The sequence below is a fragment of the Rhamphochromis sp. 'chilingali' genome (assembly GCF_963969265.1).
Source record: "Rhamphochromis sp. 'chilingali' genome assembly, chromosome: 3".
In the NCBI taxonomy this organism is placed as follows: domain Eukaryota; kingdom Metazoa; phylum Chordata; class Actinopteri; order Cichliformes; family Cichlidae; genus Rhamphochromis; species Rhamphochromis sp. 'chilingali'.
The window spans coordinates 37,795,734-37,808,934 of NC_137931.1; the positions used below are offsets into that span (position 1 = coordinate 37,795,734).

The window sequence follows — 13,201 nt, forward strand, 5'->3', positions numbered from 1 at the left end:
TTTGAGAAATAGCCTGGAGGATGCAACTGCCTGTCCTGTTCATTAATTTAGTAACTGCTGCAAAGATGCCATAATATCACGTCTCTCCAAAATACTCCCCAATGTTTGCCTTTCGCTTCCCAAGCCATTTTTGTTTGTTTCATGTCTTTAGTCAGAAAAAGCCACATCCCGCCTCTCTGTTTTCTCATGCTTTCGCCTTTCCTTTTCTCGGTAATATTCCTCTTTCAAATCCTCCCGGTTTCTGCGTGTCCAGCCTTTTGACGTGATGTGATACATGTCCACACAGTTTCCAGAATATGCATCCCTATACGTAGCTCTGTACACAGCTTCTCTAGCTATTGACTTGGCCTCATCTACTGTCAGCCCCCAGTGAACACCTTGGTCCAAAATTGAGTAGGCATAAGGGGATCCTGAGCCCACAGAGAAAAGCATTCCCCGTAGGCGAGTACCATCACTGCATACATAAAAAAGCCTTGGTCCAGATAAATTCATTTTCTTTCTGATGGAGCACTGCTGAGAGAAAGAAAAGCGTTCATCCTTTGCCAGAGAAACCTTTGCATTGGTGCTATCTACAAAGTTTTTCTGCTCAGTCATTTGATTCTTTGTTGTTTCTCCTCGACTACCAGGACCAGTCTCTGTGCCTCCATGGTAATCACATCCATCGTCCACCTCTCCTCCATCCCACCCACACAACGTGGCAGCCACACACAGCTCAGTTCCTTTGAAAGGGTGAAGCATGTGCGAAAGCAATTTGGCAGCTCCACTCGTGGACAACCGTCGACCGTGGCGAAGTTGGTAAAGCCGCAGCTCGCGAGCCAAAATACGTTTCCAAAGCGCACAGTCGGCTGAAGTGCCTGAGGTCAGGCCCACCAAGTGACTGTGAATGGGCAGGATCTTCTGCGAGGCTGGGCACGCGACGAGGCCTGAGCAACTGGAACGAGTGTCTGCTGCAGCCATCACGCCACCCTGGAACATGAACGCCAAGGTGGTGGTGCCATGAGCCATGGGAAAGGGCAGAGGCACAGACTGTGAAGAGGCAAACGGAAGGCATGTTGGCAAGGAGGAGGATGTTAAGAAGGGGTCTTCAGATGAGACGGCGCTGCAGTTCTGGACTGTGCTGATTTGCCCAAACTGTATCGGACTTTCATCTAAGTACTCTGCCACTGGAATATAAAAGTGAAACAAACTTTTGTTATTGCTAAAGGGCAAACCACTCACATAGTTGGAAGGAATCTTTTTTCCATGTGGCACTGCAGGATACTCTGTAGTTAGACGGTCCTCAAAGACAGACTGAAAATTGCATATGTCCTGTAAAGCCATTAAAAGTGATTACCTATGATTTTGTACACCAAAAAAAGAAAAAAGCTACAAAAGCATATTTTTACAGCATTTTCTGCTTGCTTGAAAAAATCAACTCTTCAATAACATCCAATAAAATTGCCTTCAAAAGCTATTCTCTTGTACACATAGGTATGCCATCAAGAACATATGTGTGTGAAAACAGCAGCCACCTTTTATATAGACCATGTTCGTGTATGTGTGGCTACCTAAAGCAACCCATCAGCAACATTAGCACATGTCATGCCCTTGACTTTGAAACATAAACAGTCAGTGGCCCATGGGTAATTAATTTTGGCTGCCATATCAGGTTGTTTTTCAGATCATATTTCTTCAAAGTCTTGCGTAAGCGCGTTGGCCAAAGAGGACGCAGGGTGATGACAAAGTCTTGGCTCACGTACATCAGATTAAGTCAGCTCTGATGCTTCACTCTTATGGAAAGGTCCCAAATACAATCACTAATAAAGTGAATCAAACAACACTTTTATTACACATCAAGAGTAAATATAGCCGAGCCCTCGTGGGCGCTAGCCCTTTAAAAGCATGCTAATCACTGAACTTGAAACACCAGAATTTCAGGTAATGCTGCATTGCAATGGTACACCCATTGCACGGCTGTTTGGAAATGTTTTCTGGAAGTGTCAAACAGTGAGAGCCAATGTTACTTACCACTCTGAATGTCAAATTTGCTTGTGGTTTTTATTCAGTTTTAAACAACAACAAAAGATGAATGTGTTTCATGTCATCATTTTTGGACAGATTTTCACTGCTTCTGCTCTAATGGTAAGCAATTTTATTCACTCACTTATTCTGCTCACAGGAGACTGCTCTCGTTTTTCGATATACACTACTACAAGCAGTTAGTAACTAACTGGTGATAAATTTTTCAAATTTGGTTGAGAGAATGAAACTTCATGCAAGTCTGTTTTCCCTTTATGTTCATTTAAGTGTATTTCTTTTCCTTCTCTTCACCCAGGGACAGTGTGCTTCACAAGTCATTTCAGCCCACAGCAGTGAGACCCCGCCTGACAATTTTATAGGGTTTGACACCGTCCCTGACAAAGTGGTAGATGGCTCGGTGGTCCGCGTGCGGTATCAGTGCTCTGGGCAATGTCAGCTTGCAGTTGAGGTGGTGGTGTCCACATTGCAGAAGACAGATTTAGTGGTCTTCAGGAGAAAATGGAAAAGCAGCAGACTCCGTGACTACAGGATCCACCAGGTGCTGCTTAGACTGCCTCCGTCCATTTCATATCAACGCGACTTTTTCAACAGGAACATTTTGGACACACAGAATGTGACAGTCCGTGGTTGGCTGGGCAGCTTTAAAAATGGCAGTGAACTCAGCACATACCACAGCTCCATGTTGAGGATTTATAAAGCGCTGCAGATAATTCCACCCTCTGAGCGGCCAAGTAAACCTCCCACTGGTTGCCCGTCATGGTCGGCTCAACTAATGTGGCAGATGACCAGCCACAGAATCCATCAGTGTCCACATGAATCAGGTTTGACCCTTAATCACATTGTCATTTCCTCTGCATGTCTCATCTTTATCTCCAAAGCTTTTAAAGAACACATGCAAGTGTTTGCAAATGGAGCCTTTCGCTGTTCTGTTTGATCCCAGACATAATCGATATGCTAAAGTTCCCTCTGGCAAGTACTGGTGAGCGCTTTGGAGTGATCCGCAGGTTCCAGCCTTTTATTGACAGAGCTCTAGAGAGAACCCGGCGTCACGCTGTGACACAGCCCAGGTTGGACTTCTAATTTACTTCATTTTAGCTGGAACTTATTTAGTATGAAGTTCAGCCACACAGCATGAAAAATCTCCAGCTGAGTTTCCAAATGTTGAATCAAAGGATTAAGTAAAACAGAGTGTTTGATATTATATGTTTCAAAGGTACTCTCCGGCCCATTTTCCTCAAATATAAAGTACATAATAGCTCTGCTTTGTGTTTATATCAGCAGAATGACAGGTCACAAGTCACTGATCATTTCCTTTTCAGTGCAGGCATCAGTTAGAACACACTCTACTTTTAGTTTTACTTCAGTGTCTTTTTAAATGACTTTACAAGCTTCACCAAGCCGCTTCACCAGAGCATATAAGCTTTTTACTTACGGTCAATGAAAGACAGCGAGGTCAGGCATTTTTAACAGACAGCGCCGCGTTTTAAATTCAACCTCATGCTTGAGTGGATGAAGAAATGATTTGTCAAATCATGTTTCATTGCTTGGCTTCCAGCGTCACCTTATCTGTGTGGATATACCTACTGAAATGGTGTCAGAAGAAGCTCTGTGGGATCATCCATCATGTCAATAGAAAAAATTTATATGACACAGTTCTGATGCAGCTTACGAACACAGGTGGGTCATGCCAGCTCATGTGTACACCTGATAGGGGATTACAAAGAGGTGTCACAACATGATTGTGAGTGAAGATTTGTGGTTTTTGCGCAGATGTGATTTATTAATATTGCTAGCACAAAAAATATGTATTAATAAGGAGCTTTGGATCTCCTGTGGTGAAATTCACGACTGTCATATGTGCCGTACAGGGAACATCATAATTCAGGCACGAAAGATAACTGGAGAAGATGAAGCATTTCAAGTCCAAGCAATGTTGCCTCTCTTGAAATGGATTAGATTAGACTATTATATACAGGACTCAGAGGTAAAACGCCAAAGAATGACTCTGGTGGTGGGATGAGGAATAAAAATCAAAATAATGCTCTGGCAACATCTTATAGTCATTCTTTTTCTGCTGGGTTTTCTTTGGACTTCTAGCTTTTGTTTCCCTTTGGAACAGCTGTAAGATCTTGAAAGATGGTTTATTTCCAGCTGGGAAACTCCAGGCGATTGCAGTGTGTACTGCAATTTGGAGTTGTTTAAAGCTGAGCAGGTTTTTCAGGACTCATGTATTGTTATGTTTGACTTTTAGGTGCTGCTGGAAACCACATGGGATGGTCAAACTCAGAAACATTTATACAAGTACGATTATGATTTTTGATATAAAATAAGCAAAACACACTGTTGCCAAGTTTCTGGAAAATAAATATTGTTTGCTCAGTGATTGTGATTGCTGGTTTGAGTGGTATTAAATGTCATAGATTTCAGGACAGCATTCATTACGATGACACAGATGGATACTTTGTGATTGGAGGAGGCAGTTACTTACAAGGCATCCGTGGGTATTTTGGGCCTATCAGATACTACCGTTTTGGAACCAAACAGGTAAGTGTAAAGAGGTAAAATGTATTCATTTGCTTTGCTTTCTAGCACAGCCTCACTCTAAAACAGTGTATTATGATCTCAAGGTCATAAAGTATTAATGTTTCATGTCAAATTATGTCAGCAAACAGCCTGACCACGTGTAAGAGTACACAGGTAATGAAATGAGGCAGTGATAAAATCATATGCATTAGTGGACATTGTAGGTTTTTCCTTATTATCTGCCATATATATGCAGTTTTGGTAAGAATTTTACACACACCCATCATGCAGGTCATGATAATTTTTTAAAATTATTTTTTGAACTGTTCTTTTCTGGATTGGATTGATTGTACTGCAGTCATCTTTTAAAAAGTTTCAAAAATTGGGTACACAAGTTTGGATGCATTTTGGAGTTTTTCTAATCCACACAGGATCAAAATTATACATACCAGTTGAAATATATGCATACACCCCGACTAATATTTGATTAATTATTTGCTAAATGTCCTTTAATCGTTCATTTATTCATCCCTGGATAAGTCAAAGCAAATGGATGGGTGTATGGTTCTTCAGAAATTTGCACCTCCACTGGACTTTTGGTAGCCATCAAGAAACTTCATTCTAATTCAAATGGGCAGAATTCCGGCTGGATATTTGCCTGCTCCTCTTGGCAGAGTTGGGAGAGTTCTTACAAATTGGTTGGTTTTACTGGCACAGATCAGGCTTGTAGGTGTAGCCCACAAATTTTCTATCAGGTTGAGGTCGGGGCTTTGGGAAAACCATTGCAGAAGCATATCCATTCCAAAACCAGTTCTGATGTGTGTTCGGGATCATTATTGGAATATCCAATTTTATACAAGTTTCAACTGTCTAGCTGTTTGAGCTAAACGTAATTTTTTTTGAGGTAGTTCTCCTTCTTCGTTATTCCATCCACTTTTTGCAGTGTATCAGTAACCAGCAGCATGATGCTAAATAAGTTCTGAGCTTTGGTAATCCAGCAAGTGCTGCCAAATAAATCATTTTATGCATGTAAGGATAAACTACTAGTTTTAGTAAATATTCTAAACAAGAATAAGAGATAGAACCTCCTGAACCACCTTTTAAAAGATCTAAATGAGTGTTTTGTATATGTGTGATTTTTTTACAACCATTACAGATATATTGTTCAATCATTCCAGCCTTGAAAAACAACAGTATTCATCACTAAAAGCCCCACATTACCATGACATTCATGCCCATGATGAGTGTAAACGTCTGACCACCATACTATTAGCAATGATGGAACTTTTAAACAATGATGGTTTTTGTGAAAATAATCCCTACAAGCCAAAGGTCAAGGCTTCAGGGAGGCCAAATCCCTCTGAACATTCATTTTCAGACAGTTTTTTCCTGCTTGTGAATCTTTATGATGTCATTGTCATCTGATATCTGTAATAGGGTCATCTCAAGCACAGTTCTCACTGTGAGCACAGAAACCCCACACACTTGCTGGTCAAGCCTCCAATCATATGAATCTAGACTAAAATGTGTATAAAGGGAGAGGAACTATAACGGCTTGTATTAGATAGTGGGTAAACCAAGAGGATGCACCAAGGGCCAGTAAAATATTGCTACGATTTTAGGCTGTGAATCAAGGAAAGATAAGAATAAAGAAACAAAACTGGAAAAGAGCACAGTAGTTACATTTTAAAGACAATTGTATCCTAAATATCTTAAACCCAAACCAAAATAGAACTAAACACGAGGGACATTGTTTGCTTAATCTTTTGCCCACTGATACAACATCACTTTATCACTATTTCAATTATAAATCAGTACAGATTAGATATTCTTAGATTACAGAGATGAAGATGCTGCAATAGCTTGAAGAGATGACACATTATTGCAACAACTGAGAAAAAAAACGTTAGCTTTTGATTGCGACTTTTTCCATTCTTGTACAAGTGGTGACGCATACATTTTTTCAAGGTGATGACATTTACCATTCAGGAGAAGACTGCAGTGAGTCTGGCACACCTCATATGATGGTATAAATACTCATGAGGCTGCGGTGATGTCATGATGACCATTAACTAGGCTTAATACTTCCTATTTCCTCTGTTTTATGCCTGTTAATGCTAATTTCAAATACAGATTTATTCATATCACAGATCAAAAACCAACTTCACTCCATGCCAACATTAAATGAATTGCAGAGGATTCACCAAGAGTGTCAGGAAATAAGAGCATTTACAAAAGCTTTTATGCAAGAAGTGAATGAAAATTACCTCCTGTCGCCAGTAAGTAGAGGTAAAAAAATATTTTTTATATTTCATATAAAAGCCATGTTGCACCATTTTGGGTGGAGCGACCTTTAAGAGACCTAATATCAAGTGTGTCAATACACTGAAAGTGCACCCATTGAGTATGGAAAGAACGCTGTGAACAGGTTCCTTTTTTTGTTTCATTTCAGATGTCTGTACCCCCGACTTCTTAAGGCTGTTGGGTCAGTTTGCATCAAAAGAGAAAACATGCACACAAACATGGACGTTTGAAACACAGATAAAGTACAGCACTCTCTTTCAGCTCTTGCTAAGAAAGGAGGTGGAAATCAGAACAGGTAGATATTTTTTTATCTGGTTATAACCTCAATCACCATAAAATATCTGATTTATAGAGGATACATTATTTAATAAACACCTATCTGTTTCTGAAGGGTCTTTAAACTTGAAGGATCTCGGGAGCGTTTTGTTTGAGGAGACAGTCGGAACAATGTTCTCTGTGGATAAAGCACAAATGAAAATCACATCCCAATCAATGGCTGCGTTACAAGAATCCTCCTGCTTAGGAAATCACAGAGCATCTCTCTTATTGGCCACCATCCATCTCTCCGGCCTGGGACATTCAGTCAATTATGAGCAGGTACAGTCAGTGCCTTCGTTGTATCTTAATTACTATTTTATCGCACGTAAAGCAATTTGCATGTAACAGGTAATACTAACCCCCTTGCATTTTTCAGGGTCACGTCTATAGTTTGATTGGTGCCTTAGGTGATGACCGTTTTGCCCTGATGCATGCAGGGTACAAACACTTGATGGGAATTGATGGGTTTCCTAAAGACTTGGAAATGGCTTATAGCTACTATTCCAACATTGGAACGCAGACCTGTATCGACAGTTCCAGGATATATGAAAACAAGGTATGTTTAGATCATTAAGATCACTTCTGAATTTGTGTTTTTATTTGAATAACTAATAATAGCCTTGATAATAGAGGAGTTCGTGTAAGTTGAGAGTGGCGTTAGTTCATGCAGGGCATGAAGTCAAGCTGAGCCAACAGTTCAAACAGATTAGCTGATAGCAGCTGATTTTAATGCCAGCACACGTCAGAGAATCACTCAGCTGATAATCATCTGAACATTAGATAGCCAGATCTCTTGTAGGCTGTACTATAAATATTTTATTCCAGTAAATGATTAATCAAGCCTGGGATAATTAAAGTATATTTCAGTTTTATGCTGCTCTAGCTTGTCTGTTGCTGATACTGACTCTGTAAGCCACTTTGCAACCCTCCGCCTCATCCCTGCTCCTCCTTAACATAGTGTTACTTAATCAGTATCAAGTGGTTATCTCTGTTGTCTGCTGCTTATCTGCTTACCTTTGCCTCTTCATTATACAACAGTATTACCGAAACAAAAATATAATTACATCTTTCATTTCAATTGTATTTATTTAACAGCAGCCTTAAGGTGCTTTCTGTTGTAAGGTAAAGACCCTACAAAGGAAACACCAACAATCATATGACCCTCTATGAGCAAGCGCTTTGGTGACAGTGGGAAGGAAAAACTCCCTTTTAACATTAAGAAACTAGGAGCGGCCATCTGCCACGACCAGTTGGGTTGAGGGGAGGGAGGTTGGGGTGAGGGGCTTATATATGGGGTGAGGGAATTTGTTACATGGGCTCATATAAGATATGCTATAACATACAGTTTGTTAAAGTATATTCAAAAAGCTAGATCTGCGTATTTATTTCCTTTAAAGTTTTTTTTAAAGAATAAGATGAAAAGATTGATACCTCTCTCATATCCGTGTATTGAATATGCAACTACAGTGAGCTTAGCTTAAAAACACACAAAGCGCAGTATGAAAAGAGCCATTCAGACACAAATGTATTCATACAAACATGCACGCATGCTGTGGAAATGACATTCTGCCTTCAGAATATGATAACAATGTGTCTGTTAGTCCAGCCATTTGTGAATGATTTAGCTGTGTTGATGAATGGAGGAACTGCACTTGAAAGATGAGGAGCGCACTATGAGAAAAGGCTACATCCGACTGATTTCCTGTTGATTCTTCGAGTATTTAAATAAGCATGCTTCTAATGAACAGAGGTACATGAAAACAGCAGAGAGACCTTACTGTCTATTCCAGCTTCAACAAGGCAGTGCACCTAGAAAACAACTGTAGCAAGCCTAGTAGTGATCATTTTTCCGTGGCATATTGACCGAGCTTTTTAAGAGCTGACAACAACCCCCTGAATCCAATCTTGATAAAAGCAACGAAAACCACCTCTCTTTCTTTTCGTGTTGTTTTGTCTCTTCTCGGTGGTGTGGGCTCAGCTTAAAGACAAAACAATGATGTCATGCACTTCTGTGCACCAATCAGGATTCAGCACTATTTAAATCTCAGTGTTGTGACTGTGCTGGGTTGTTAGCTTATGTTGCCTGTCAGTCAGGCTTGGGCAGACTTTGATTTGTTAACTTGAAAACAAAAAAAGGAAAAAGCTAGTTGCTAGTTTCTTTTGTTTTTAACCTTTGACTGTATCTTGAGATTATTTAAAGTGGCTATAAAAAAAAGTGTTGCACAATCTGGGTTCTCTGTCTCGGCTCTCATTGTTCAAGCTGCAGCATTCTACTGAAAAAGCTCTAAAAGGCCATTAAACTCGAACTCACAAACACAGCGTCTTTAATTTTAATTCAAATTACAATTTTATCTTCCAGTGATTATGAAAATAAGATAATCAAGATGACAAGATTACACTTTTTTTTTCCAATTATACTGTGGCTTTTTCTTTCAACGCCACAACTTTTGTTTACTTTTGTAGCTCCCTAAATCCCCAATTCACTCTTTCTTTATATATTATTAACTTTACAATTACAGTTCAGTCAATAGACTGGTATAAAAGCCATTTCTAGTCTATTATTTTTCCACATAATCATGATTTGCCCGTTTTTAAGGTATACCTGTTAAACTGCTCAGTAACATAAATCAGCCAATTCTGTAATCAGTCAGTCAGAATCAACAACTGAATGCATTTAAGAATTTAGACATGGTTGAGACAGCCTACTGAATGAGAACAATCTGCTGTAAAATAGGGAAAAGTGCTGATTTAAGTGATGTTGAACGTGACATGGTTGCTAGTAGCAGATGGCTTGGTCTGAGTATTTCAGAAATTGCTGATCAACTGGGATTTTACCGCACAACCGTGTCTAAGGTTTACATGCTCCAAAAAGGGGTAAATGTTTCATATCTGGGTGTTAATACCTCGTTAATATCAGAGAACAGGGAAGACTGGCTAGAATGCTTCGAGCAGATTGGAAGGGAAAAGTAAGACACGTGCAAGGTATGCAGAAGACCTTCTCTGAACGCACAACACTGGTTGCCAGTCCTGTCAGCTAAGAACAGCAAACTGAGGCAACAGTTCACAAAGGCTCATCAAAAATGGACAATTTGAGGTTGGAAGCAATTTCTGTTGCCACATTTAGATGTTAGGATGAGAATTTGGTGTAAACATGAAAGCATGAACCTTATCCATCCTGCCTTGTATTGGTGTGTGATGATTTCTTGGCACACTTTGAGCCCCTTAGTACCAATTAAGTATCATTCAACCAGAACAACTTACCTGAGTATTGTTGCTGTCCATTTCCATCCATTTATTACCACAGTGTACCCGTCTTCTGATGGCTGGTAAATTAACCGCTGTAACTGTAGTAGTCAAATATAGTGACGGTAGCGTTTTTACTCATAGTGCTAGTATCACCAGTTGTTTACTATCATAACACATCTGTTTGTCTTTTCTAAAGCAACACTCAACTGAACATATCTATTTAAACAATGAAGAAGATTTAAACAGACTGACACATGAGACAAAAGATGATTTCCAGTATCTGAAATTCCAAGCAGAGAGAGGAGACATCGAATCTCAGGTATGTGAGCTACACGAAATCTTTTGACTTCTGACAAGATGAACTGTTGAAATATGTGCATGTGACCCGTTCAAATTCAGTCATACTTTAATTTCTCCTTCGTGGTCAATAGCACAGTCAGTGTTCAGAATAGGCTAATAAAAACTCCATTAACTTTAGAAACGCATGGGAACAATGCTGTACTGGGGACAAAATGGAGTCTCAAAGGACATAGTGAGTGCGGCGAAATGGATTGAGAGAAGTGCTATGCAAATGAAGGATCCCTCTGCGATGTACGACTACTCCATCCTCCTGATGAAGGTAGTGTAAGATAGTAAAAATGGCTATTTTACAATTGAATTGAACGATGTGTGCATGTGTGTGCGACGTCTGTGTTTTGACAGTTATCGATTCACTGATTGATGTTGATTCGTTCAGGGCCAGGGAGTGAAAAGAAACTACACCCGAGCTTTTCGGCTGCTGAGAAAAGCAGCAGCAATGGTGAGAGTGTACAAGTCAGTTGGTGTGTTTACAGTGTGTGAATTCGCTATGAATACCGGCGTCTGTTTCCTTGCTTTAGGGCTCAATTAATGCCTTGAATGGTTTAGGCTGGTATCATGGGACTGTACTGAAGGACCACAAAAATGCAGCGAAATACTTTGAACAAGCTGCTTTAAACGGGAGCGATGATGGGATGTTCAACCTGGGGATTTATCATCTCAGTGGGATGGACCCAGATAGACCCTGGAGAAATGAGGTTTGATTTCCACAACTTCAGAAATGGATTTTTATCCAGGTATGATCAACGAGCCAAACTGTGTTGTTTTTTTTTTAATGATCTGCAGAGTGCTGCTTTTGAGCAGTTTCTCAACGCGTCTCGGTTTGGTCATGTCACTGCATCAGTGGAAGCTGCTCGGTACCTTTCGATGGGAAGCCTGGAAGGGGTGTCTCAGGATATGAAGAGAGCTGTAATGTAAGGGGCTTTCATTAGCTTGTTGAAGAAAGCTTTGTTATGGGCTGTTGCACTGTAGCCTGCAGCTTAGTGGCATCTAATTTCAATGACAGTGGCTAATTCAAGGTCAGAACCCAGTATTTGCATATCTAAAAATAAGAGCCACTGTCACCGCATTATTGTCTGGCGCAGAGAGATTCTGCTTACCAATGTTCCTCTGGTATCTTATGAATTTAAAGAGGCTCCTCCTACAGCTGTTGATGCTTGTGTTTAGAATGACCTCAACAATTTGGAACTATTTTTAGATCACATTAAAATATTCTCTGTTTAGGTGGAGTTAATTATATCCCATAATACATCAGGTGTCCTTTAACCTCTATGCAGTCTGCTGAAAAAGGTCTGTGAGCGAAATGGACACCTTGGATTTATGATCAGAGAGGCTCTTCAGGCCTACCTCCAGGGCTCTTGGTAGGGAAACATTAATTTCAATTACTTTTCAAATGCCCGCATTTAATCATTGTCGCTGCTCTTTATTATTGTCTTTGCTTCGTCACATTTGTTTCATTGTGTTTCCAACAGGCAGGAAGCCTTTGTGAAGTACCTTTTGGCAGCTCAAACTGGTCTGGTTTTGGCCCAAAGCAATGTTGCACACCTGTGCGAGGTGAGTGCATGCTCTTTCACCGGTTTAACCCATTATGACTACCCTAAAACAAAACACAGCCTGGGCTTTTCGTCATTATCCTGCAATCACGTGTGGAATTCTGATTGAAGCTGATGAACAAATTGCACATAATTCCTCTATTAAAATCATCATTGTCACTGTGCACTCGTTCTCCGAAATGCAGGAGCTGAATCTCGGTTATGAATGTCAGTGGAGATATCATAACTACTCTATATTAAACTATGACCCGCATCCTTTCGGTGAGTTTTTCTCATTTCATTTTGCTTTAAATCCATTTTCCCTGTCAATCTGGTCACTGAACAGAAAGTATTTATCTTCTTTTATAGCTCTACTGAAAATGGGAGACTACTACTACTACCATTCCCCCGGCACACAAGAGGACTCATTATCCTTGGCTGAGCAGGCCATATCAATGTATAGCAGAGCAGCACTAGCAGGCAGCCCTCAGGTGACAGATTTACTTCAGCTATAATCTCATCACCCTGTGATAAACTTAATTAAACTTCCACAGGCTCTGGCCCTCTGCAATAAAAGCAACAAACAGCATTGTATTGTGTTATTATTTAGATACTTTCTCGGTGAATAAGCCATCATTGCTGTTATGATTTTGTTTTTCATATTGGCTCACAGGGAATGTACAACTTGGTTGTTTTGGCACAAGAAGGCCACAGTCTTCCCCGGAGCATCCTCAGATTCGTTAATGTTTCGCATCACGATGATCTGGATATGGTGATGGAGAAGATCTTAAAAAGGTGCTTTTTAAAATTTAATCAGCTTTCACAACCACAGTGAATAATGATGGTCATTAATGGGATCTCTAGTACGTTGGTAAAACTTTGAAATACTGCCATTTGAACAA

At 40.1% G+C, this 13,201-nt stretch overlaps 2 protein-coding genes across 2 annotated transcripts in view; one reads left to right on the forward strand and one right to left on the reverse strand.

Moving 5' to 3' along the window:
* Positions 1 to 147: 147 nt before the first annotated feature.
* psmb11b (proteasome 20S subunit beta 11b) lies at positions 148 to 1,005 on the reverse strand (the record flags this gene model as incomplete). The annotated part of the gene is made up of 1 exon (XM_080877676.1): positions 148 to 1,005. One exon carries the CDS (start codon positions 1,003 to 1,005, stop codon positions 148 to 150), a length of 858 nt encoding a protein of 285 aa, XP_080733802.1.
* A 966-nt stretch (positions 1,006 to 1,971) lies between these two features.
* The window catches only part of LOC308393278 (protein sel-1 homolog 3), a 14,245-nt gene continuing 3,015 nt past the window's right edge, over positions 1,972 to 13,201 (forward strand). The window contains exons 1-21 of the mRNA XM_080876921.1: positions 1,972 to 2,121; positions 2,315 to 2,840; positions 2,960 to 3,086; positions 3,575 to 3,696; positions 3,888 to 4,003; positions 4,271 to 4,320; positions 4,440 to 4,563; positions 6,693 to 6,831; positions 6,995 to 7,141; positions 7,238 to 7,443; positions 7,541 to 7,720; positions 10,607 to 10,729; positions 10,889 to 11,029; positions 11,147 to 11,209; positions 11,289 to 11,465; positions 11,554 to 11,681; positions 12,045 to 12,128; positions 12,240 to 12,321; positions 12,506 to 12,581; positions 12,669 to 12,790; positions 12,973 to 13,094. Coding sequence (XP_080733047.1) covers positions 2,065 to 2,121; positions 2,315 to 2,840; positions 2,960 to 3,086; positions 3,575 to 3,696; positions 3,888 to 4,003; positions 4,271 to 4,320; positions 4,440 to 4,563; positions 6,693 to 6,831; positions 6,995 to 7,141; positions 7,238 to 7,443; positions 7,541 to 7,720; positions 10,607 to 10,729; positions 10,889 to 11,029; positions 11,147 to 11,209; positions 11,289 to 11,465; positions 11,554 to 11,681; positions 12,045 to 12,128; positions 12,240 to 12,321; positions 12,506 to 12,581; positions 12,669 to 12,790; positions 12,973 to 13,094 — 2,912 coding nt within the window. The 5' untranslated portion in view covers positions 1,972 to 2,064. The remainder of the gene's footprint in view (positions 2,122 to 2,314; positions 2,841 to 2,959; positions 3,087 to 3,574; positions 3,697 to 3,887; positions 4,004 to 4,270; positions 4,321 to 4,439; positions 4,564 to 6,692; positions 6,832 to 6,994; positions 7,142 to 7,237; positions 7,444 to 7,540; positions 7,721 to 10,606; positions 10,730 to 10,888; positions 11,030 to 11,146; positions 11,210 to 11,288; positions 11,466 to 11,553; positions 11,682 to 12,044; positions 12,129 to 12,239; positions 12,322 to 12,505; positions 12,582 to 12,668; positions 12,791 to 12,972; positions 13,095 to 13,201) is intronic.